This window comes from Neopsephotus bourkii, unplaced genomic scaffold (genome assembly GCF_033783945.1).
Source record: "Neopsephotus bourkii isolate Nb327-2 ecotype Australia unplaced genomic scaffold, CSIRO-AGI_Nbou_v1 NB_768, whole genome shotgun sequence".
Taxonomy (NCBI): Eukaryota; Metazoa; Chordata; class Aves; order Psittaciformes; family Psittacidae; genus Neopsephotus; species Neopsephotus bourkii.
In genome coordinates, this window is record NW_026901264.1 from 1,648,855 (window position 1) to 1,675,847 (window position 26,993).

At 39.6% G+C, this 26,993-nt stretch overlaps 1 protein-coding gene across 2 annotated transcripts in view; it reads left to right on the forward strand.

The window, feature by feature from the left end:
* Window positions 1-26,993, forward strand: part of NAV2 (neuron navigator 2) — a 219,988-nt gene that overhangs the window by 87,999 nt on the left and 104,996 nt on the right. For both annotated transcript variants that reach the window (XM_061355051.1, XM_061355052.1), the window contains 4 exons: window positions 1,532-1,686; window positions 19,788-20,886; window positions 22,828-22,940; window positions 26,420-26,528. In XM_061355051.1, coding sequence (XP_061211035.1) covers window positions 1,532-1,686; window positions 19,788-20,886; window positions 22,828-22,940; window positions 26,420-26,528 — 1,476 coding nt within the window. The remainder of the gene's footprint in view (window positions 1-1,531; window positions 1,687-19,787; window positions 20,887-22,827; window positions 22,941-26,419; window positions 26,529-26,993) is intronic.

The window sequence follows — 26,993 nt, forward strand, 5'->3', positions numbered from 1 at the left end:
TTCTACCACCCCCTGGTGTTGAAAAAGGCTGGATAAATTGAGGGGCTTATCTAAAAGGCTTCAGCAAAGTCAACCTCAGAACCATGATGTGCTGTGCCAGATATGTGGTGGTTTGAGTTTGTAAATTAATTTTTGGATTTGTATTTGAATGATGCCCTTATGTTGTATCCTGTCTTGAGCTTTGCAAGCATGCGCATGCAGCTGCTGGCATTTTTGCTCTTTTCCTTTATGCTTCTTTTTGTATTTCCTTATTTCTTCACTGGTCTTGGAGAAGTCATTTTCTTTAGGAAGCCCTGCCAGACTTCTTCCTGGCTTCTTTTCCTTCCCAGAGAAACAACAGTGATTTGGTTGGTTGCATCCCCATTCTCTCTGACAATTGGAATTTCTTCATTTTAGCCTATTACTGGCACAAGTTATTTAAGAGAGCTGTATTTTTGTGTTTTATATAAAGAGGTTTTAAAAAGATTCTACCATACAGAAAACAAAGATGGCAAAGAGCAGTCCCTTTCAGTGCTACTGTAGGATATGTGAATTGGTTCTATTTTCTAGTCTTTAATGTAATATCCTTGCTTTTCAAAGCAGTGAGCTTTTTCAGTAACTGTCTTTGGTATGCATTTTGAGCTACCAAATCTTCAATTTTTAATGTATTTCATCTATTTGGTATGTAGAAATATGGATTCATTAGTGCATGAAATGGAGTACAAACATGAAAATGTATGAACTTTGACTTTGAAGGACTCAAGCACATATACTGTTTTGAGAAGCAATGCCAGTGGCTTTTTAGAAGAGGCTTCCTCCTCTCCTTTTGCCTGAAAAGCATGAAAGTACTATCCCTCCTTGTCTACTTACGGCAGAATCCTAACTACATTTTCTTTTTTCCTACCCAAATCTTGTAAATACAGGCTACGGTAAGCAAATGCTGGAAGAGATTGCCCCAGTTTAAACGAGAGGCTTATACCAGCTCACCGATATTGTGGTTGCCCTAAGAGCACTTAAGTTCTGCATGATTTTTAGAGGCTCAGATCATTAAATCAAGTTTAAGTTTTATGGGTCTTGGCTGCTAGGCTCTGTAGCTTTCAGAGCAGAGGTGTAATGTGCTTCTGTGTAAGGGAGTTCGTCACTGTTATTTCCAAAAGAAGGGTAGCCTGATGTGTCTGGCAAATAACGAAGTGTCCATTGATTGGTTTAAGAACAGTAGTGTCTCAGGTAGCCTTAATCTTGTACCAGTGGTATTGCTCCAATGAATTTTCTTGAACTGTTTCTGATTCATGCAACTTAAGAGTAAGTGACTGTTAATTTTGGTTCAGAGGGGAGTTTTTCTGATGGAAACCAATTCAGGCTATAGCTTGTTTGATGTATATTTTTCATCAGGGATGATTTTTTGATTTGTTCTCATAAAAAAACAAAGACCCTTATAAATATATACTTGTGGTATTTATCCATTTCTTTTCAGCTTATGCATGATATTCCATAGCTTCTTTCCCAAAGTGCTTCCTAAATATATTTAATCATATTGTAATTCTTTCATCAGACTTCCAGGCCCCACCACGAGGGTGTCCACTGCAGGCAGTGAGGCCAAAGCTCGTGGTTCTATTAGTGCCAACAGTCGACGCAGCCAGAGCTTTAACAATTATGACAAATCTAAGCCTGGACTTCCCCCTCCAACACCAAGTAGCAATGACAAAGGTAAGCACCTGAGATTTTGGCATCCTCCGATTTTTCTTAATAGTGGCTTCATTTGGGGTGAAATTGAATTTTCCAGTAAGCTCCAGGAGCTGTAAGGCTGTCCCAAGGACGTATGTTGTAAACATGACATTTACAGTCCAGAAACTAGCTGGCTTTTCTTGAGAAAGGTATAGACCTCCTTAATATAGCTGAAGTTGTGGCTTGCTGTCCTGAAAGCATATGCGAAAAATAGAGTCAAAGAAAACATGTTTTTTCATTTTGCTTCAAACACAGCTAAGGAGGAATGTATTAACCAGAAAATAAGACGTTTTAAGTAGTAGTTTGACAGGAGTGGAAAATGACCACTAAAGATTTCTTCAGTAGTTTTATATGGGAAATAGTACAGTTTGCTTTGCACTCTTGTGGAAGAACCTGTAAATTATAAAGTACATGATTTAAATCTCATTTCAAGAGTTGTATAGCGTGGGATTTGAAGGCAGGAACATGTTAATAACTTTATAAATGTTGCAGTGGAACTGTGTCTAGGACAGTGCATCAGAAATGCCAAGTACTGTGTTCTCTCTGAAGTGATGCTTTTTTGAATGACATTTACTGACTTTGTGTCCCTCACTAAGCTAGTAATCTGACAGCATTCATTAGCTTGAATTTGTAGCTCTGAGCTCTATAATGCTGCATTTACCAGTGGAGTTTGGGAGATATGGCTGGTGAAAACTGAGCAAATAACTCTAAGTCTGGTACGGTCAAATGGTTGTCGTGGGCTGGCAGCTAATTCTATATCCTTGATAAAGTCATTGTGCTTGCAGAGGGAGATCAGCATTCAGTTTCAGTAAGATCTTACAGTGACTTGGCAGTCACAGCCTTTAGGCTTCAGTCTCCTTCTGGCCTGTGTATAACTTCTACTAACAGTAATGAGGATTTTGCTTGATTGAAAAGTACTGGTCTGGTTCAGCTTGCCTGTGGTTCTCATGCTTGTTTCTTCTTTTCAGAACGTTGTGTTTTTCCATTGTCTAGAAACTGTTCTCTATACATGTCATTAGATTTTTGGAATGCTACCCCATCTAGCCGTTACAACCCCAAATGTCATCTTGTGATGATAGCAGTGTCTTCAACGATGTCTTCAGCATACTCCAAGCACATTCTGAATCACTCTGATCAGACGTACTTTAAGAAGCAAATTAAGTTTACAGCTGAATAACATAATTATTATATTATAATATAATGTATTAGCATAATGTGCTAATAAAGTAACAACATTCTACCTTGGTAAATCATAGAATCATAGAACAGTTTGGGCTGGAAAGGACCTTAAGACCATCTAGGTCCAACCCCCATGCCATGGGCAGGGACAATACATTCTTACTATTTCAGAAGAATACACTATGCAAATAGTAATGACTTCACTGTAACATCAGCGTGCAAAAGTTATCTCTAAATCTGAATTGGATCTGGCTTTCAGTTCAAAGAAAAAGCTGACAAGCTATGGCATGAGCAGTAGAACTAATGGAACCTTGTTTTCCTGTTTGACCCCTTTCCAGCCTCCCTCTATCTCCTCCTTGTCAATATTCTCCTCTTTTTATCATATCCTGTAACTATGGGATTAGGAAGAAGCAATGTGGGATGTGTCTCACCCTGAAGCATATGTTGGTTGCCTAGATGACTGGTTGGATGGGACTTGGAGCAACCTCGTCTAGTGGAAGGTGTCGCTGCCTGTGGCAGGGGGTTGGACCTGGATGAGCTTTAAGGTCACTTCCAACCCAAACCAGTCTGGGATTCTGTGATAGGATTCTATGATCCCAACCTGCATATAGGTGGTCTGCTGTTCGGCTGCATTGAAGAGAGAACTTGAACTGTCTTGGCTTTCTCTCAGTTTACCAAGGTTACTAAATAAGGAAAGTAAAGTGCTGGTTTCAGTCTTAAGAGAAGAAAGAAAAAGAAGTCCTCACACACAGAGAAATAACAATAATTTGTCAATTGAGTAACTTAAATATCAGCTGCTTTTACACAGACTGTTCTGTGAACACTCACTCTTCATTGTAATCTGTCTCTTCAGAAAGAGAAACTGGTTGCTGAAGAAGCATGCAACATCATCTGCTTCCTATGAATATTACAAATGACTGAAAGAAACAAGGTTGGGGTTTATGTTGACAGCCTACATAAGTTGCATTTATTACTCGAACTTTTGCTCTAGTCAGAATTTCCAGTCATAGTCTTAAAAAAATAAATAAAATGAGAGCTTATGTAAGTGGAACATGAACTTTACTTAATCATGACACGAAGTTGGTCTGCATCCATGAAAAACAAAAGTAGTTGGTCTGACAAGTTTTTGGCTTACTTTAAATTAATTGTAACATTGCCAGCCAGAGTTGATTGTCAGAGTGTTAGGACAATTCAAGTTTTCTGACCCACATCCTGTATTTTGCCTGAGGAAATCAGACTCCCATGACCATGTTGTGTGCCAGTCTTGGCAAATTTTCATTTCTTGAATCAGTGTCAGCTCTGTTGTGTGTTTTGGGAGAAGGAAATGGGAGAAAGGGAAATTTGCCTGCTTTGGCAGTGTTTTGGCACGAGTGGTCACTTTGTGATAGCTGGTAGCCTTTGGTGCGTTGTGTTTGAATCGTTTCTTTGCAAAGTAGGTTGTGATTTTCATCTGTTATTAATCTGTGGCCTTTCCCTCCAAATGTGCATAGTCTTGTTAGTCAATCATCTGTGTCTTGTGGCGATAAAAGTGCATTAATTGAAACAGAATACATCAGAAATGAGAAGGACAGTCAGTGGAGCATGGAGGAATAGCTACTGGAAAATAAATAACCTACATTTTTTGAAAGATTCCATTAACTAATTATGAGACCACTGCTTTTCCAGAAATCTTAGGGAAAGGATTTATGTAAAATTGAAAGGAATTACACTATTGCATAAAACCAAGAGATTCTTGGATGCAGGCACATTTGTTTGGAGATTTATACCTACTAGTAACAAAGGAGCATGTGAAAAGCTACAAGTCTCACTTCCCCACTCTATATTTACTTTACAGCTTTACAGTGTGTCTTCAGTATTTTATTTTACCTTCTGAATGTTTACATGCTGTTTGACACCAGTTTCAACATGTGAAGAAGAGGGCCTTCTCTAGTAAGGAGGACTTAGAACCTAGTTCAGTCCTATGGACATCTTCCTTAAGGTTGGGGAGTGACAGATTTAACTTGCTTTTTGGAGTTATCCCCACGCTTCATATGTGATATTCCCCCCAAACTTACAGGAATTTTAGTACCCTCATTCCTTACATCATAAAATAATAACATGCTGTGGTACACTTTAGATTAGATACAAGAAAGAAATTCTTCCCTGTGAGGGTGCTGAGGCACTGGCACAGGTTGCCCAGAGAAGCTGTGGCTGCCCCATCCCTGGCAGTGTTCAAGGCCAGGTTGGATGGGGCTGGGAGCAGCCTGGTCTAGTGGAAGGTGACAGTTTATAATTGCAGTAACATTCTAGGCAGGGTATTTGAATGTGTGTAATTGCTGTTAGAGGCTTCTTTTTCCTAAAGAAAAATGCAATTTTTAAGTCTAACTGCAGTTTTGGATTGTGGGGAAATAATAAGCCACTCAGGCTTGTGATTTTTGATGTCACTGTAGTCCCCTTCATACAGCAGGGTAAATATGTAGCCTTGTAACTCATTTCTGAATTGTCACAAGTTCTATAGTCCATGTGTATGTAAGTATACCTTTGGTCTACTTTCATGTGCTTTGATGTCCTTTAACTGTACCAGCTACTAGGAAGAAAATAAACTATTCCAGCCAAAAGCAGGACCACAAGCATACTACATCATGAAAAGCATTAGCCACCTCCCAAGGTCACTGCTGAACTCATGAGTTCAAATTATCGTGTATCATGTATGAATGTGTAAAATGAACTTTGTGTTTCTATGCTTCTATGTAAATTACGTGTTACTGGTTTTATTGAGGCTTCACATTGCCATGTCTAATATAATCACCAAATAAAAACCAGCCAAATTTTATTTGACAGTGCAATTCAGAGTAAAGAAATCTTTTTCTTTTTTTTTTGTCCATGGCAAGGAGTAGAATTGTGTCCGAGGTAGTATCAGGAATGAAACTGAAGTATTGAAGCATACAACCTCAATAAAGGCTCTCATAGACTTGATCTTCCTGTGAACATATTTCAGTGTTGTGCTTAGCTGTACACAATGTCAAGTCTTTCGAGAAATGCTTTTGAAGACAGCCTGCAGCCCTGCAGAATGGAGGGGATTTTTGACTAGCTCGGAACACCCTCATATATCCACTGTCTGCACTGATTTTCAGGCCTTCAGTTTTCATATTGAAATCTCAAAAGTCTGTTAACATTGTATGGGAATATTGTTATTACTTTCTGATTGAATCCACAGTCTGTAAAATCCCTGAACTTCCACAGCTGTAGAAAACATTACTAATATGCCATCTCCAGTGTGTTTATGAAGTGATACGGTAATGTGACAGTCTTACACACTTCCTTTTTAGTTTTTCCTTCTACTTTATTCCTACTATTTTACTTAAAATAATCCTACAGAGGGCAGTAGAAGTCTGTGGGAAAAATTACACTTTTCCTTTGAATTGAATGTTAACTAAAATATCAGTAGGAAAAAAGCACTAGCAGGCTTTGACCATTTCCACATGAGATCCAAGGAAATATTTAGTATACAACTTCATGGAGAAGGCAGTGCTAGTGATGACAGGTTTCTCTTAAATAGGTAGTATTAGAAAAACTACATAAGTATACAGATTCATGCACTCACATGAAATAAATGACTGTTTAATAGCAGAGTTCTTGCAAACTGACGATGTAAGTCTCATGAGGGTTCTGAAACCAGAGTCTGCTGACTCAGGTGTAATCTTAGCTCTGCATATCTTGATTTTTCAGGTATGGATATAGTATACCAGCAGGAGAGTAAGGAAAATATGTTCTCCTCTGCTTGATGCTTCTCTTCTTTTATTTCTTTCAAATCTGGGGCAACTTCTTTTAACTTTGGAACACAGTGTATGTTTACTGACTGTCTTAGTATGTAACGGGTAGTTACTATACTCACAAGGGCTCATGGTGACAGGAAAGAGGCACACGTTCCATAGACCTATTTACGCTACTGACACTGCTAAAATTGTTCCAGTACAGACGGTGGCATAGAGACACAGGTAAGTACAGGACCCTTCCCATACTTCTTTGTGATCTACAGATCCCAGAGAGACAGGGTCTTACTGCAGTGACAATTTTGCATGGATCAGATATGTATGGAGCCAGCAGTAAGGGGCTAATATTACTGTTAGGACTGCCTCCCAAGTGAATAAAAGCCTAGCAAGTATACATAACCTCCACTCCACTGAGCAAATCAGTCTTATCGGGGTGTGGTTACATATGACAAATGTGTGCACTTTCTATGCAGACAGTTGTATTTACCAGTGCAGTTCAAGAGGGCACAGCATACCTTGTCATAGCTTTAGTATGGATGACTCTTCAAAGTTAAATCTAGGTATCTGCAATGGGATTTTCCCAATGTATGAGAATCCGTGTGGTATTGATTCCTGAAGGTGCACTGCTCAGAAGGCCACTTGGGTATTCTGTAGGGTAGATTCTGTGGCAGATTTGGATTATGTTAAACCCTCGGATTCAGTTTTAAAATACTGCTTTAGAAATAGGGAGAAAAAGCCTTGCCCTTACAAGAAGCAAGGTGAGAAATGTGTATGATGAGATCAGAATTCTTGTAATATCTTGAAGTTATTCAAATGGGCTTTGAAAAAGGAGGAATTCTGATAAAGCATAGACAAGAGCCCTGAGGTGCAGAAGACCTCCTTTGTAGTTAGGCATCTAAAAGGTTAATTTAAATTCTTCGTCTAAAAGAAAAATTACTTATTTGGTATCTACAAAATACCTGTAGGTGGTGACTTTTCTAGCGATATAGATTCTTTATTACCTCAGTAGGCAGGATACGAGTATTGAGTTTGTTTGGAATTTGAAATTAGCCCAATTCAGACCACAAACTGGATAGAAATTTTAAGAATGAGGCTCATTAGCCATTGAAAGAGATTAAATCGGACATAATGAGTCACAACTTAATATTTGCCCTGAGCTGATGTTCAGATGGGGGTTACAGTTTTGGCTCAGAAATTGCTGAGTGAAACTCTTTGAACCATATTTATTATCTTAAAGATCAACTCAGAAGATCCTAGTAGTTTTCTTGAATGAAAAATCTTTCATTTAAACACATGCAGAAATGTAGGGCAAGCCCTCTTCTGTAGCTGAACATAAAATCAGATGAAATATTTCATGTTCTGAATGACTCGGTTTGGCTCCTGTACTCTTTGGATGGTAAGGTGGTGTTGCACAAGCTTCCTCACTGGAACCCTTATGTTCTGTTTAACCTCATGCAGTTTTTCCATTCCAAATAAATTAGTAATAGTCAACAGAGACAAAACCCAGGCTTTTGCCTTTGTGCCAAATAATAGTGTAAGAACTTTTTAAAAAAGAATTGGTGAAAAAGAGCACTGAGACTTATAAAGCACGATAGAAATTCCTGCTAGAGAGTGAGCATTTTAATTCTTTTACCCATTTATAGTAGCATCCAGCATAGAAGCCTGGATGTGAAAGCAAAAGATGATCTCTGGCTGTGATAGTGATCATAAGAGCTGAGGCAGGGGAGCTGAGAAATTGGGTTAAATTCCTGTGGCATTGATGCAGCTTGGTTTAGGGCTGGCAAAAGGTTTAAATGAACAGATTTTATTGTAACAATTCATAGCAGCTTAATTTGTATCTACAGCCCATAACCACTTTGTAGCATTTTCATTCCACTGTGGGAGACAATAATAAAACTCCAGTGTTGGCAAATCAATCTCTTTGTGCCTAAACTAGCAGTTGTTCTATGTGGTTTTGTCCGTTTTAGTAATCAGGCTAGGGGACTTATTAGGCAGGATTGTTTGGCTGTATAGATTTGGCCTTGCAGGTGGCTTACTGCACAGTCTTGAGGTTTAAGCATTGAGAGAAGTTTTTTCATTGTCATTGTACTGAGTAACTCCAGATTTCAAGGTTCATCACTCTCTGTGGTCAATTCCTCTCATGTTCAAAACTATCTTGAAGTAACCAAGGGATGCTTTTTGGAGAGCCCAATGGGGACTCTTTCATTAAACCAATCTGAAAACCCCTTGCAGTGTACTCTTGATTTGTTTAGGAAGTCATTGTAGTGTTGGCAACTAATAGAAGGTACCAGCAATGTAACAACATAGAATCATAGATTCAACCAGGTTGAAAAAGACCTTTAAGATCATCAAGTCCAACCATTCCCCAGCACTTCCAAGGCCACCACTAAACCACAGTGCTGAAGTCCTCGTCTACACAGTTTGTGAGCACTTCCAGTGACAATGATTCCACCACTGCCCTGGGCAGCCTGTTCCAATGCCTGAACACCCTTTGGGGAAGAAATTGTTCCTAATACTCAGTCTAAACCTCCCCTGGTGCAGCTTGAGGATGTTGCCTATTGTCCTATCACTTGTTACTTGGGAGAAGAGAGCAGCCACCTTCTGGCTTCATCCTGGCCTGAGGTAGTTGTAGAGAGTGATAAGGTCCCACTGAGCCTTCTCTTCTCAAGACTAAACAATATTATAACAGTTACTATAATAAGTATTATATATGTATGTATGTATATATATATGTAACAGTTGTTATAAAAAGTCTCAGCAATTTGAATGACATCTTTTACTGATCAAAGACTGAATAGTCCTGAAGTGCTGAGGTGATGTCTTCTAGAAAAGAAAATTCACACAAATCCACAAAGTCAATTACAATGCTCCCTGTTGAGTAGGTTGCTGCAACATCTTGTGGCATGCAGACCTGTTGCTAGATAAGACAGAAATGTGAAATATTAATCCTGGTGTCTTGACCAATGACCTTCCAAATTTGATAAATACCCAATTTGATAAATGGGTAATGAGTTCAAACTTAAACAGGTGAGATTCAAGTTAGATAAAAGGAAGAAGTTTTTCCCTGTGAGGGTGCTGAGGCACTGGCACAGGTTGCCCAGTGAAGCTGTGGCTGCCCCACCCCTGGCAGTGTTCAAGGCCAGGTTGGACAGGGCTTGGAGTAACCTGGTCTAGTGGAAGGTGTCCCTGCTCATGGCAGGGGGTTGGAACTGGACGAGATTTAAGGTCCCTTCCAACCAAAACCACTCTGTGATTCTATGATTCTGTATTGAAAAGGCATTGACCCTTTCGGTGTATACTTCCAGGTCAACATTGAAATTGGTTTTAAGTGTACCAAAGGGTTAGTTCTGAGCCCAGCTCTGCCAGGCTGCTGAGGGAAGATGGGGAACAGGTGGATTGAGGAAGGCGTTTGAAACCAGGAGCAGTAGAAAGGCTTAACATTTCATTAGAGAAAAGGAAAAATAAGCAGAGTTCCTGAGATGGAAAGATTCCTCTCCTTGTCAGTGAATAGTGTATGAGTGTCAAAAAGCTTGGAAATGATATAGAATAAAACAGCTGATAACAGTAAGTTGAGAATTTGCTTTTTTAATTATTATTTTTTAATTTATTTTGGCAGTTATAACTTTCTTTATGACTAAAAATGGTGTCTATGTAGATTTAGAAAAGATTTCATTTGTTCCCTTGTTTGACTTCCAGAGTAGTTGCTTTCACTCCTGTTCTGTATTGTCCTGGTTTAAGGACAGGACATACATCTGCCATGTTATTAGTTTTCTTTTTAGGTTTCCCTTTCTTTAGAAAATTGAATTATTCTTACAAAGTGTGGATTTTATTAATGGTGCAAAGGTGACTAAGATTAAAAGGACTGCAAAAGTGGAAAAGATTTTATAAAGAGGTGTAAGTCTGTGACGTTTGAAACCAGCTTACCCATACTTTCAGATTTTCACTGGGGAATATATGTGATTGACTAAACACAGCAAGAGTATGAGAATTTCATAAACTTAAGTCATTCCACCCTTTAAAAATGTGCAAGCGTTTGGTGTAGGTCAGGTCTGAAGCAAATAGCATATTCTGCTTAGCGTTTAGAATGCTGTCTCTGTGCTGGCAGTCAAGAGATACTGTTTGTACTGCCTGAGGGGCTTTGCTGTAAATCACACTGATGATAACATAAATTTACTTAATTTGTCGCAACAAATCCATAGCCAGAGTAATTGGTATTTTCTATCATTCTTTGTGCACTGCCAAAAAGCAGATGCTGGTATAACCTTACCCAGTTTTTGAACTGTATTGTGCATTGGAGGTATTTACCACATGTTCAGTATAATTTTGCCTTTGATATAGTAAAGTGATCATGAATTGATTGTGGCAAGACAAAAAATAAAGAGAGAAAAAGGAAGGAGTGTAGGATAATCTGAAAGATACCCCAGGAAAACTCATGGGGGTTTTTGTATTTTCTTCCTGGGTGAATCTTGAGGTTTTGTTTTCTCCCTTTTTAATACTCTTACATAAACGAGTCATAACTTTGCAGCGTAGCTATACCTTCTGGGTTTAAGTCTGTTTAAATAACTGTGTTTAAAATTATGGTAAGTTTGCAGCATGCGTTACATATTTATAGAATTGCATCTGTAAATAATCAGGGGAGCCTGTGCTCCAGCTCTAGAGGAAAATCAACTTTACCTGTACCTGAGAGGTGTTTGCTAGCCTGTTCTGAAATGTCTCATCGCAGAGACTTGACAGTCTCCTTAAGTGTATCCCTTGCATTTTCCATTTGATCTTAATAGAACACCAGGGTTCTGCTTTGCTAAAACTTAAGCGCGTTGTTGCTATTCCTTTATCTCTGTCCTGTTTTATAAGTCTTCATGGGTCTGAAGGCTTACAGTGTCTCCCTTTCACCTTCTCTCTTCTAGACTAAACAATCTCCACTATTTCAACCTTCTTCTCATAGGTTCCTTGTGATAAATCTCCTGTATGTCTTGATGATCTCTACTGGCCCCTTTCCAATCGGTCAGTCACTTTTAGAGGGGTTCTTGAGCTGGACCGAGTGCTCTGCCCAATGCCTTACTCTGGTGTTGGGTAGGATGGAATAATTACATTCTCTGACTTACATTCTATGATTCTCTACCTGATACTCATAATGCATTCCTGAATGACATTTGTTTTTCCTTAGTGTCACATTATAGAGGTGTGCAGCTGTGGGCTAGGGTAGTTTCCTATTTCTTTTCTGCAGTACAGTTTCCTAGCTGATGGTTTGAGTTTTTCTATTTAGTCATTCCATTTCTTCTTTCTAAACACAGAACTTCTCAGTCTGCTTCCATGAATGTAATCGTACTGGCTTAGTCTGCTTCTCCAATTTATGAAATGTATTAATGCCTCTGTATTTCCCAAACATAAGTTACTGCCTTAGGTCAGAAAGTGACCCTCATGAGAGTCATTAGTGCCAAACAAAATACTCATCTTTGGGCAATTGAGATAGATATATGCGTGTATCTCCTGGGATAATACTTGCACCCTTTCACTTTTCTGATCAAATTTTTTTTTTTTCACGATTGGCTCATCTTAGTGAATCTTTAGTGACATATTTGTGTTGGATGTGTGCCCATAAAACAGCTTAAAGACTGCTCGAATATAACAGGCAGTATGGCACGTTTATAGGACAAGATAGGAGTGTACAGTATTCGTGTTTAATTTTACAACTGTTTAACTGGCTGAATTTGGCATCCAGAAATATGTCCTCTTTTGACTAAACAATTGCTGGCTGAAGGCTTAATCGCGGCTGAAGTGGGGCTTTATAAGACCACAGAACTTTGCCACAGTTGGTATGAGCTTTAAGAATACCTAAAATGAGCCAAAAAATGTAGTTAAATAAAGTTAAATTGAAACAAAACCCAACAAGCCCTGCAAACTAAAAAAAAAAAACAATCAGTAGCCAATGACATATTCGTAGATGTACAGTTCATGAGGATAAAAATTTGAGCTTTGAAGTAAAATGTAATGTTGAGAAGCCCAGCGTACATCTGCATAGTGGCATTGGAGACAGTGGAACTACGTTAATTTAGACCAGCTGAAGAGCTGGCCCAGCATTTCATGGCCTTTACAGCTCCTAGATGTTTCCTCTTAAAATAACTATTTACAAGTTCTTGTAAATTTATTGCTGGGTGAATTGTGCCAGAAGAACAGCCATGGAAAAGAAAATTCACAGTTAAATCATAGGAAAGCAAATAGCAGTGGTGCTATGTCCCAGGCTTCTGAAGTTCCAGCATGTTTCTACCACATCTGTAGAAGCCCCCTCTCCTTATATAGCAGCATTGTCCAGCCTCTCTGGTCTCTTAGAGTTATAAAATGGTTTGGGTTGGAAGCAACCTTAAAACTCATCTAGTCTCAACCTCCCACCCTCAACTAGATGAGGTTGCTGAGAGTGCCATCTAGTCCTTGCATTTGTGGCTTCTCTCCTGAGACTTTTGCCTGTTCCTCATCCATAACCAGATATACCTAAAGAATGGATGACTGGTGCCAGAGGATGGCCACCACCTCTGAAGTGGCTTATGAGCACAAAGGCATGGCCCAACCCTTTGTTACTGTCATGAATAGTAGATTCTTACCTGCATGTCGGCCTTGTTTGAAAGATCTGTTACTACAGACCGTAGTTTCATTGACTAGAGAAAAGAAATGAAGAAGACCCTTGTATGAATAGAAGTATGTGTCTGTCAGCTGGTTTTGACATAAAAATGTAGTAGATTTCTGCCTATTTATTTATGTTCAAAAATAAGTGATGGTAACATGTTGGTATTTTTGTACAGTTTGGCTTGTCTCCTCTGTTTAAACACAGAATATCCACGTTTGACTGTGCACTCGCATTCACTACTTTACTGTGTACAGCTGGGCACTTGTGTCACTTCTCATGGAGCAGAGAAGGACATTTCTGAGTTAAAATGTAGTTTAGCTTTGGCATATTGACTGCTCAGTGGGAGTTTTCTTGGATAGTTTCTCCTGTCCCTTCTCCGTTAAAAATCTGCCTCCATTTCTGCCTCTATGGTAATTCCAAGCCCTCACTGGAGCCAATACTAGTTGTCAAAATAGGCCAATGGGCAGAATTTACTAAGTACAAGTCTCATATAATGTGTATATGACCTATTTCATTTTAACCTACCCATAGGAGAGATGTGTCAGATCAAGGCTGCTAAGTGTACATATTGCCCACTCCAGCTATGTAGAAAGTCTAATGAAAGGCTCCATAACAGCTCCCTGCCTGGAATTCATTAATGCTTTTGAATAACTCTGTTATGAGAAATCCTGGGGGATTTGATTGTAAAAACAATGAGAAGAAAACAGTAATGAACAAGAATGGTATTTGTCTAGTATTTAAACGGAGAGTGAAACTTGCTTTGAACAGCACAGTAAACTTTGTTTCATTATCTTTATGGTCATCTTACTGCCATGTGGTAGATAGAGGTACCTCCAACCTCTTTCTCAGGCAATCGTGTGGACAGCATTTTGAATTTTAAAGTAACTAAGCAAAACCAACAAGGAATTCAAGTGTCTTAGTCGGTTATGTCAAGACAGTGAGAAATGGATTGCCTGTGCTCCAGTTTTCTTTCCCTTCACTTCAGCAAAAACACTGAGCCTTGGCAATGTAAAACCAAGCAACAGCACAACTGTTGTTTCATATGCTTGGAGATCTGTGTGAACTTTAGGTGACTTTACAGAGATGTAGTTGAGTTCCTGCCACATCCATAGGCTTCGGTGCAGGTTTTCAGAGGGACAAACCATTTCTGTGAATACACGGAACTGCTATTGAAGCTACAGGCTTTGCAGCACTGGGATTGAAGAAATAGATATGATGTAAGGAAAGAAAAAGACCAAGGAATAAAGGTAATTTTTGTCCTGTGTTACTATGAATTAAATCACCCCTAAAGGGAAAGGCACTGGACAGAAGTCAAAGGAACCAGCTCTGCTCAGCAAAGCAAAATGTTTCCTATCTGGGCTTTTCTCAGGTTATGCAGAATTTCCCTATCTGTCAGTTTCTGCTTAAAGAAAAACAGTTTTATTGCTTTTTGTCATGGTCCAGAGTAGAAGAGACAGCACAAAGCTTCAGTCCTCATGGGGTGGAGGCCATGCCTCTTGCCCACCCTGAGCCATAGCCAGTCCCTTCCACTCACCTGTAGTTCTCCTGGGTCAGCAGCTTTACAATTGAAAGAGAAACGTCAATGGGTCCAAAGAGTTGTGCTTATTTTGAGGAAGGACTGCATGCCTGGTTGCTCTTGTTGGGAATGTTCTGCTCTACCTGCTCATGGTTTGGATTATGGAAAAACTGTGATCTTTATAGTTGGCTCCTGGCAGAAATGCAGTTATTTCCATACTTCAGGGGTTTGCTGAGCATGACAGATCATTACTGAAGAGGAGAATAACTTAGCTAAAAAGCTTTTCTCCTTAGGACTCATTATTTGTAGTGTTTCAAAGGAGCCTTCTGGTGGGTGGATGGGAAGGGTCAACACTCACCACTTATTCATCTAGATGGAAGATGTTGAAACTGCCACAGTGGTTTCTGCAGTTCTGATACTATCATGTCATGGAGGAGATCTGCTTTGGCTTCCTAAATTAGAGTTTGGTGGTGGATTTGCTTTTAACACTGTTATCTAATTTATGGGCTGGACTAAAAGATATTTCTGTTCATGAGAACTCTTTATTTTTCCCATAAAATAAATAAAAAATGCCAGCGTGGTCATTTTGAAATGAATAAAAATGCTGTTAAGTTCTTGACCCTCCTAAGAAGGAGTGACTATGAGAACATCCTTTCTTTGCATTGCCTTTTGTGCTTACAATGGTTGGGTTTCAAAGCTTTCAGTTACAGCAAATCAAAGTCAGCTTGCTTAGAGCAACATGACAAATGATAGGAAATTGCATACATTTTCTCCTGACCTTATAATGTAAGCTCTCAAAGAGTTCAGTGGAAGAATTAAATCATAAGCTTTCAGACTCCTTTTTTTTGGTTTTTTTTTTCATTATAAATGGGTAGGTTTGCAGATGCAGTGAAGACTTCGCAGAAGCAGCTGAAATCAGATTTACCCATGCTACAGCGTGCATTGGCATTGGAACTAGACCACCAACATCTTTTTTAACAGGAATGCTAGGAACAAAATAGATTTCAGGCCAAGAATTGACATTAAAAAGAGGGAAGTGATTGTTATTTATTGTAGTCTGTAGCTTGGGTTTTAAAACATTTCTTTTATAGTCAGTTTTAGTTAATGCAGATTACTGAAGAAATATCTCCCTCACAAAGGAACACATGGGAAATAATAAGCTTATTAATCAGATGCATGAAACCTGCCCTCCTTTTCATGAAAGAAGGGCCTATGCTATGCTAAATAAAACTTTCCCCTTTGCATGCTGGTGTGTTATTCGTGTTCATGTTACTGCTTCATTAGTAAACCTCGCATTTGAATCTACATTCTGGCAGCAGAACTTGCGTCATTTACCAAGTTTTGTCTGAGGACTAAAAGAGCCAGCAACCTTGTTTGTAATAAAGGAAAGGAGAATCTTACAGACCCAGGTTTTCTTAAGCTGAGGCTGTTTTTCCTGAGCATGTTTTACAGTGAACCTTTTATTTCTTGCATTAACTTTGCATGGTGCCAAGTAACAAAAACCTGTGGACTCTGAATTTCCAGTTTCACTGTATTTGACCCAAGTATGAATCAAAATCCACTGTGCTTGTGTAAGAAAATACCTTCTTTCATTTTCCAAAGCATAGATGCTTAACATGTATTTAAGAGTTTGTAAATATTTTTCCATTCATTTTGGATGTGTAGCATCCAATGTTTCCAGAATTCACCTCCTGGATAACACGTGGTAGAGACTCTGAAAGCTACATTAATGTTGCAGCGTATTCTTTTCCTTTATGGTATGCTGATATTGTTGTTGTCCTAATTCTGATTTCTCTGACATGTCTGTAAATAAGGAGCAATTGTAAATGGAGTTTCATTGTCCTCATCCTGTGCTGCTGGCAAGGGAAGCATGGTTAAGTTCCAAACAGGAGGGTGTATGTGGGGGAGTTGGGCACAAAGCAAATGCTGCTTGAAAATCACAACCTGAAACAAGTGTGTTCCATGTAGTGACCAAACAGAACTAAAAACAACAAACTGAAAATGGTCAAAGAAAGAAGAAATTAAAAACCTCTCAATTTCTCTGGGAAATAAATTTTGAGCAATTCTTTTAGATTTGGAAAACAAACTGTTTCACTTGATCCAAGCAAAGCTTTTCCCCAAAAGGTCTGTGGACTGGAGCACTCATCAGGGCTCTTGGGATGAAGTTGATGCCCCAAATGAACCAACACCTGCCACTGACTTTCAGGAAAACATTGTAGAGCTGGTAGGAACCTTGTTTTGATGTGGGCTGCCTCTGGTTTCTGCTCCTACAGCAGATGTGCAGTGTTAACGGCTAGTTCAGTGTTCGAGATGGAGTCAGACACGACAGCGGGGTTACAGACCACAACCTAGTACTTGGGTAACTCTTATCTCAGATGTGTGCCTCAGCCTGCAGGTCACAGCTCATACGAGGACTCTGCATAGGCTCTGGTGAATGCAGGATGGCTTGGTCCATACCAATAACACGTTGCCTGTGTTTTATTTTTTTCCAAACTCTTGTTAAGAACCTGTCTGGGAAGAACTCTTAATTTCTTTTCCAAGACTGTTGAGTTGGCTGTATGCTCAGACTGAACACTGCTTCATCCTGAGCTGGGTTTGTGTTGCTGCATATGTTGTACTAACCAAGTGTGCAAACAGCTCTTCTACTTTGTAGTTGCATCCTTTAGTACTAGTAACCTCCAGTTTGTCACCCTACATTGTCCCAGTCCCTTTACTCCCTGCAAATCAGTTTTTTCCTAGAAAGCAAAGGGTTCCCTCCCCATATTGATGAGTGCATTAGGTTTATCCCTTGGACACGGTTCTAAATTCATCGTAGGCATGAATGAAGCACTGGAAGCTCTGATGATTTATGGGCATGGATACACTTTGTGTCAAGATTTATTTAGCATGATTAGGCCAAAGGGCATTTGGATTAGGAACTTAGTATCGAAAGTACCGTGAGTCTCCGGTTTCTGTAGAAGTATCTCATTATGGGATGGGCAGTTATTATTTCTTTAAAAGAAGCTATACAAATTAACTGTACATGATGCACAATTGGGATTTTTGTGACACTCGTTGCAGTGCTGGGTGTCTGATCTGGAGGGCAGGCTGAGACAAAGGCTTGCTTGTTCTGGGTTTACAGAAGAAGCATGGTGCGCTGTTGCAACGGGAAGTACATTTTGATGGGTAGGAGGGTTTAAGGAAATCAAAATAGTAACAAAGCAGCAGTGTACAGCAAGAGGTATGAAGGGAAGAGCAATGGTGCACGGCTGTTGAAAGCAGAGGGGTAACATTTCCAGCAGCTTCTGATGTAGTTATTATGACCTTCCTTCCTCTTTCCTGTCTGTGGGTAGGATGCTGGGATGGTGGGTTGCTGCTTCCCCTTGCACTGGGGGTCACTGCAACTCCTACACTATCACTTCTTTATGCCTGTTTAACCCATCTGGTGTTGAGCAAGCTTGAATGGAGCAACCAGAGGACCAGGTGGTATTGCTGTTTGGGACATTTGGTGGCTTGGTTTTCCCTCTGGACTAGAGTAAAGCAGGAGTAAGGCCTTGAAAGTCAGCAGACTGGCACTAGCTTAAAAGAAGTACGATTCCTTTCTCTGTCTGTAATTCAGCTCTTGCTTCTGTCCAGCTCCATGTGGGTAGTTTGCCATAGGAAAAGGACTAGCAAAACCAGCCTGTATAATAGCTATTGGTTAATAACAGAGTCCAGTAAAATCTTTTGACTTCAGTAATGTTTTTTTAAAGTGTCATTAATTCCTGCTATCCTGCTTTGTCTGTAACGATGTGAAATGACTGAGTTTCTGATTAAGGCGTCTCTGATACTCTGCACTAAGTCAGGAAGATGTATGTGCTTTAAATCTTTAGTAGATCTGGTTTGGATCAGAGAAAGGGAGGTTAACAGAGCCGTATCTTCACTGAGCAGCTGAAAGTGAAGTAAACCAGCCCCTGTGTGGTTGCAGCAACTTGTGATTATAGGGATGGATTCACAGGGCTGCTCCTGCTGCTGAAAACGCACGCTCCCAACCGCTGTTGATTTTTGAATTAAAAAAATGCAGCTCTATACACAGTTTACCTTATTGCTGGAGGGCAGGGTAATATAGGTAAGAGCCGTTAATCCCCAGCAGGCTGCTGGGCAGGCAAACAGACATAGATGGCAAAAGTTAATTGGAAACATGAGCAGTTTAACAGAAAACACATTTGTGATAATTGAGAGAGTAACGTCTCCAGAAAGGAAATTCTGCAAAGAGAAGCTTCGGAGGAGAAGTGGCCACTGGTAGGTGAGTGTGATTTTTCAAGCTCTCTTTAAGCTCCAAAGTAATTTCTTAATGAGAACAAATAACATTAAAAGGAACTAGGAACTAAATGAATAAAAAAATTGCTTTCTTGAGGGAGGGAGGGCAGGCTGTAAATGACTGCCACTAGTTTCTCTTACAGCTGGATTATGTAGTAATACTTAATTTAGGTTCATTGCATAAGGACAGAATTGGTTTTCTTTCTGTACATGGAGTTTTCTTCCACCTTTTGCATATGAAGTTCTCATCTGCCCTCCCCTATAACCGAAAGGACTTCAGTTATAATTTTTTTCCTTACTTCTGCATTTCTTTTTATATGCCTGAGGTTTTTCTAAGAATCAAACTTGGCCAGCAAGTATTTTGCCAAAAGCAGAGGGAACCCTTAGTTACAAAATAGTGCTGTGGTTTTGCTAATAAAAAAGTATTACAAACTTAATAAAGGAGAACACATTGCAGAACACATTTTGGTTTGAATTGGAGGATATTCTTTTTATTTTTTCCTTGAAACAGCAACTAAATGTAAATTATATAGTAGGAGCTCATTGCTGTTTTGCTGGGTAGGAAAAGAAAGCTTTTACTTTAAGTGATACTGATGTTGAATATACTAATATGTGTCTATATTTGTAATATTACTAGTGTAAAGTTCCTACTGTTTCAATACAGGAGTAATCTCAGGCTGACTACAATATCAGGTACTATTGTTTTGGTTTTTGGGGTTGTTTTCTGTCGTTTTTCCAGAGCCTGCAGACAGTCCGGCTTCCCAGCCCACAGGAATGAATGAAAATGTCTCATCCTCCGTTCAAAGCTGCAGCAGTACTGTTAGTTGCAATAACTCATCAGCCATCCCTCAACCCAGCTCTGCTATTAAACCTTGGCGCAGTAAGTCCCTCAGTGCTAAGCACACAGCTACGTCTTCCATGTTATCTGTAAAGCAGCCCACCCCGGAGCCTCCAAAGCCAACCTCGGAAATCGCCAAAACAACTCCCAACAGTCAGAAATCTATGCTTGAAAAATTAAAACTCTTCAATAGCAAAGGAGGCTCCAAAGCAGGAGGGACAACGTTTGAGTGCCCAGGGTCTCAGAACAACAGCTGTGAAAGGCTGGAGACGCTTCTCAGCTTTGAAGAGAACGAAGAAATAGATGCCGCAAATCAGAATGGGAACAACCCAGGATCTGTGTCCAGTAGTCCCAAAATTGCACTCAAGGGAATTGCACAAAGGACTTTTAGCAGGGCACTAACTAATAAGAAAAGCTCTCCAAAGGGTAATGAGAAGGATAAAGAAAAGCAGAAAGAGAAGGAAAAGGATAAAAGTAAAGATGTTGCAAAGAGAACATCTATCACCGAGAAGCTGGACCTGAAAGAGGAACCAAAAGAAGAACAGACAGCATTAGCGACAACAGAGATGCCAAAAAAATCCTCCAAGATCGCAAGCTTTATCCCTAAAGGAGGAAAGCTGAATAGTGCCAAGAAGGAGGCCTCTGCCCCTTCTCACAGTGGAATACCAAAACCAGGAATTAAAACCACCACAGGGAAGTCCTCAAGTGCCCCTGCTCCTACAAAGGAAAGTGAGAAAAGCCGCAGTGGGAAAGCCAGCTCGGGCCTCTCTCATCAGAAATCTCAGCTGGACAGCAGGCATTCCAGCTCCTCGTCCAGCCTTGCCTCTTCCGAAGGAAAAGGTGTTGGAGGCCTCAACAGCAGCAGCAGCAGCCAAGCTGTGAATGGTGCTGCTGCGATGACGCACACCACAGGGAGCAATACTGTGAGTGTTCAGCTACCTCATCCCCAACAGCAATACAGCCACCCAAACACTGCTACGGTAGCTCCCTTCATGTACAGGTATGGTGAAATTCTTCAATGGCCTGTTTTGAACATGATGCTTGGATAAGGAGATTGATTTTGGCCGTTCTTTTTGGTGGGGTGATGAGACAGCAAGATGAGTCATAGAATCATAGAATGTTTTGGGTTGGAAAGGACCTTAAGATCATCTAGTTCCAACCCACTGCCCTTGGCAGGCATGCCTCACACTAGAACATGACACCCAAGCCTCTGTCCAGCCTGGCCTTGAACACTGCCAGGGATGAGGCATGTACCACCTTCACAGTAAAGAAATTCTCCTTTATATCTAACCTGAACTTCTGTTTAAATTTGAACCCATCACCCTTTATATGGCTGCAGTACCTGATGAAGAATGCCTCTCTGGCATGCCAAGTTCTGTAAAAATTTCTTGCTTTAAGAGTTGACAATTTATACGTTGTTGGACTGTGATGATCTGTAAAGTTCCTTCTAACCCAAACTGTTCTACGATTTACACAAAAAACATTGGCAAAGGCCATCAGACTAAGATGTGTAAGAAGGTAGGAGTGTAAATAACTGTTGTATCCAACCCTACTAACAGTTAAGATGAGAATACTAACACCTTCTTGAGCTGGTGCTGCTCTTACCTATATAGAAATGCAGAATGGGAAGAGACTCTTGATTCTTCTGATCCCTTGAGTGTTACCCCTGTGTGTATAGAAGAAAATGCCAGTTGGTTGACACACGAAAAAGAACCAGTTGGGAAAAATTCATCTGACTAAAACTTGTATTAATAGTACCTGTGGCTGCCTCATCCCTGGCAGTGTTGAAGGCCAGCTTGTATGGGGCTTGGAGCAACCTGGTCTAGTGGAAGGTGTCCCTGCCTGTGCCAGGGGGGTTCGGACTGGATGATCCTTAAGGTCCCTTCCAGCCCAAACCATTCTGAGATTCTATGCTCTTGATTTCCCTTGCAACGTACATCAGCATTATTGTTACATTTTGGTCTGAAGATGGGATCTAAGACTGGTAATTTTTGATACTTGTTTTGAGTTAATAATTGCCAGTACAGTGGTACTATTTTAATCCATAATTAAATAGAAAATCATGATTGCAGACTGATTGCTGTATTGTTTATCCCTCATATCCTCCAAAAATTGTGTTCGTGGTACTTTGGGTTGTGACGTTTATCACTATAATGTCCTGCCAAAACAATAAAAAAAGCATTTTACTTGGTGTTCAACTTAGTTTGAGTATAGATCTGGTTTTGTTGAATAAAAGATATAAGAAATTGTTCTACATTTCCTGTAGTGTCAACTGAAATGAAGAATACTGCAGTAGTAATTCCCTGCTTTGTCTTCACTTTTGTACAGCACTTAACTTTTGGACAGGAGAACTTCCAGCCGCTTGTTTATGTGGCTCTAGGAGCAAAACAGTGCAACTAGTAAAAAGAAAGGAATCAAGATGTATTACTCAAATCTGACAATAAGGTCTTAAAACATCGCCTTTCATTAACTGGCAGCCGTGATGTCAGATAAGAAATTTCAGTTTGAATTTGGTTTTACCCAGTTATTTATTTTAAAATACAGTAAGTGACATTGCTAGCTATTGAAGGGAAACCAGCAGGCATGTAACATGCCATCACCCACCACCCACTTTATATTCATGCAGTGCAAGCTCAGATTAGCCACAACTGATGTTATTGAGAATTAAAATTTAGATGGAAATCCAGTTGTCTTTAGCTCTGTCTGACAAGCTGTGAAGCCTATTACTGACTTTGAATTTTTTATTTCTTACAGCTGAGTGCTTGTTTCCATTTCTAGGATGTAATTCAACATGGGACTAATGAATTATGGAAAATCAGTCTGCTGGTCTACTCTGGAGAGAGGGACAGAGTGCCTGCTGGCAGGTGCAATTGCCTGCTTGTTATACTTGAGATACTTCTGATGGAGGGTGACTGCACATCTCTTTTGTTTTGCCTTCCAGATCGCAGACAGACAATGAAGGGAATGTAACAGCCGAGGCCAGCACAGGAGGGGTCACCGTTGATTCTGCTCTTTATGTCAAAACTGGCCAGCCTGCTCTGGAAGACCTCTCAGGTATGTCTTGCAACATGAGCTTCTCACTGTGATCTGGTTAAATAATGGGTTAAAGCAAGTTTGAAGTCGAGAGCTTCCTCTTTAGGGGTGGATTTAATTTGGTTTTATTCATAATGTTTTAGTTGTGATGAGTTACGATATTTCTTTCAGCTCTTCAGCAATGGAAACCATGTTTCAATAATCTGAATAATAGATGCTCAAGTTCTGTACAGTGGTGTGCCCCCCAAATATCTTGAAATCATTAGGAATGCTGGATACTTAATGTTTTTCTTGGAAGTGTTCAGCCCCTTTTCAGGATTGAGCTATTTGAAGGATCCTAAATATTCCCAAGCATTTGACATTTCTTTTTTGTTTTTAAAACTTTGCCTCAGAGCTTACAGAAGAGATTACATTAATTTCCTTGATGTATTGGTTCATTTATATATCTGGAGGAATCTCAGTATCACTCACACAAAAATCTAATCAATTTCAGAAGTTGTCTTTGCAGCAATAGGAGACAAAAATCCAACTACAATTTGCTCTATCCAGCATACAGAAGCTGAAACTGATTGTAATTAGAATATTACCAGTCTAAATTACAAAGTACTTCATATATTTATCTAAACTCATACTCCTGTAAGAAGTATATGATGATTAGCAATAATTTTAAGCGTAATTTATAAACTTGCTGATATAAAAAAAACAATTATTAGCAACCCTGTTCTGCTAAAGATCTAAGATATGGGTTTAGTCACAGTCAAGCCTCCTTCTATTCCAGTTTTAGGGTCTATGACTTTGCTTACTCCATACTCTTGGAGTAGTTCTCATCAGCAAGGTTTTTTCATCCACTCAATCTCGGTGTCCTCCAGTTTAATGTGAGTTTTGAAACTGATTGCCCTGCTTGGAACAATCATGTGGCTAAAAGTTTCACAACTGAACTAATTTCATACTGCATTACATATTCTGTCAGTGCTGGGTTTATACTTGGGTGCACATATGCTGGTGGCAAAGGCAAGAGGCAGAGTCATTTGTGAGGAGAATGTATAAATGAGCATATCTGTGTGTACAATTTATACCTAGGTTGATTAAATATCTAAAAGGCAAATAAATGGCAAAAGGGATAAAAACCTTGAAATTTTTTATTCAAGTAGAATATGTAAGTTTTTATATCTAAAAATGGAAGATGGTTGACAGTCTCAAACAGTGGAGGTGCAGAACCCAGCTGCATGCAGGCAGACCCCTCTGACAGCATCAATACATAGAAGGATCTTAGGGAAAAAGGAGCATACAAAACAGAATGGTCCCTCAGCCTAAATGAATTAGAAGAAATAACGGGCAGATTTCTTCTCTCCTTACATAGCAGCTATTGATGCTTTTAATTTAAAAGCACATATAAACCAAAAGAGAGCACAGGTAAGGAAGAAAGGAAGCTAAATAGTTTAATGATGCTGCCTGCTCATGAAGAGAATTTAACAATTAAGTTCTAGTGGCACTATCCAATGTCTGTCTTATAAGTATACTTACAATTTAAGCAGTTGAATGCCATTTCAGTAAAAATTGGGTATCAATTTAGGCATAGGAGTGATCTCAATAGAAACTGGTTTAGTTTGTCTCATGTATGTTCTCTTAGAAAGTTATCTACCATTTGCCTTCATATCTGTGAGAGTAATGATCTGTAAAAGAGCACTGTGACCTTTGTTAGGCTAAAGGCCTATAAATATTTGATGTTCTTTACTTAAAAGAATTGTAGATCCATGAGTGTAGACAATGCTTTCTGTCCCAGAGACCTGCTGGCTAAAGGAATGGGTCTTGTGAGGCAGTTATTTGCACTCCAGCCAGAACTTAGTTGTTGGACCATTTGGCCTAAGTGAATTGCATCTCAGGGAAATTATTTCCTGAGGAGTAGAGTCCATTTAAAAAAAAAAAGTACTAATGTGGACACTACCTGAGCTTTTGTTGAGCCATTGTTGTTCATCTCAGAAAGGCTAGTTATGATGTAAACATTAAAGTCTGTCTTCCTCTCCCTAGGTAGTTCCCCCATAGTCAGGGCTCCAGCACTTTGGTGAGTTGTTTGTGCTACTGCTGCTTTGCAGGCAAGAGGCTGTGACTTGGTTTTACTGTGCCACCAATCTGTCATCTTTCAGAAACACGAAATTTAAAGCAGGTTCCAAGAGCAGCTGGCACAGGGTGCCCAGAGAAGCTGTGGCTGCCCCATCCCTGGCAGTGTTCAAGGCCAGGTTGGACAGGGCTTGAAGCAACCTGGTTTAGTGGAAGGTGTCCCTGCCCTCATCAGGAAGCTTTACAGTCCCTTCCAGCCCAAACCATTCTGTGATTGTATGATTATTTATCTGGTCCTTACAATTTCTGATTTGTATAATATAGATGGACATCTAAGTTAGCAGTTCTATGGGTGATCAATAATATCCTGGCACCTTAAGAATGCATCACTTGTGCAGAGAAGGCAGATATAAAATCTTACAAGTTTTAAATTTGCTGTAGTATTTTCTTTGGTCATGAGTTATAAACCCTTTAGAATTAAATCATGTTCTCTGTGCCCAACAGAAGCTTTGTAGCAGCTTTTTGAAGGTTTTCTGTTTCAGCTTATAAAGGATGTTATTTGCATTCCTAGAAACCCACTTCTCTTCAACCTCTTTGAAGGTTTATCTATATATATAGCTTAATTGAGGTAGCATCCAAGATATTCCTCAGTTCACAACTGAGAGCAAGTAAATATGTTATGCTGAAGCACTAATTAAATTCTTTATTTTATAAAAATAAATTATGCTGAGGCACTTTGAGGTTTTTTTTTCAATGAATATAAACTACTTTTAAAAAACAGTACCTAAATATGTTTTAGAACAGAGTATTTAAAGAATGGGATTTCTAAATGCGGGGGAAACCAAAAGTTATCCCCCAACTATGTGTCATGTAGCACATTTAAGTAATGATAACTGTGTTATGTTGTCGACAAGCATAAAGTTTTGCCATTTTACCTATAACATCACTCAGCACAGAGCACTTAGTGAACACGATTTAGTTTATTGGAAAGCTCTTGTGGTAGAAAAGATACTCATTTAAATTGGGAAAAAGAAGATCTAGTGAAAATACAGCACTGAAGAGATTGGCTGTGTTGGGTTGATGTTAATTGTATCGATACAAGAGATGGAAAGGGTGGTATTGATGGAGCAGATCTTCTAATGAGGTTGAAAGTTAACCAGAATTTAAATTGGGTCATATGGGGAAATGACAGCACAGAAAGCTCTAGTGCAAAGGCAGCCTGTAAAATAAAGTTAAGAGAACAGAGCTCGTTCTCAGCCTGGCTGCAGCAACAGCAGGTGCTGGCCATAGGGGAATGGTATGTCCATCATCATCAGTTTAGAGCGTTAAAGAATAGGAAGTCAGAGGAAAAAATGTGTTTGAGCCAGACTGAGGCAGAGGTAATGGCTCAGGTGTGTGCTGTTTCCTGCCTCATCCTGTCTCATGGCTTATTTTCCCTGTAGGAGAGGATCCAGAAACTCGGCGGTTACGAACTGTGAAAAACATCGCTGATCTCCGGCAGAACTTAGAGGAAACCATGTCCAGTTTGAGAGGAACCCAGGTCACTCACAGGTAATGGCATGGCTTTGCTTATAAGAAAATCATGGAAATCATTGTGCTCTTACTTTATCTGTTAGGTCCGGGTGATGCGCATCCTTGAAAAATGATCACCACTGACAGTGAATAATACTGATCTTGTGCTTTTGGTCTTTAAAGCACAGATTCTGAGTCATGTGCAGTGTTTACTGAGGTGTATTCTGAGTAATTCATGGTAGCAGGTTGCTATAGAATCAAAGGTGAGGAATGATCAGTGCTTGTTAAATGTGTTGAGTGATGTTTGAATATAAGTTAGTTTCAAATCTTTCTTACTCTTTAACAACTTCAGTGCATTACACCCCCCTTCCCTTAATGTGTAATATTTTGTTTAAATAAGCAGGTGAACTATGCTTGACCCACTTGATAAAGTGCATAACTGCATAACTTGAATTCCTGATCAATCTTTGCACAAACAAATTTCTCTAATATTATTAGTCATCC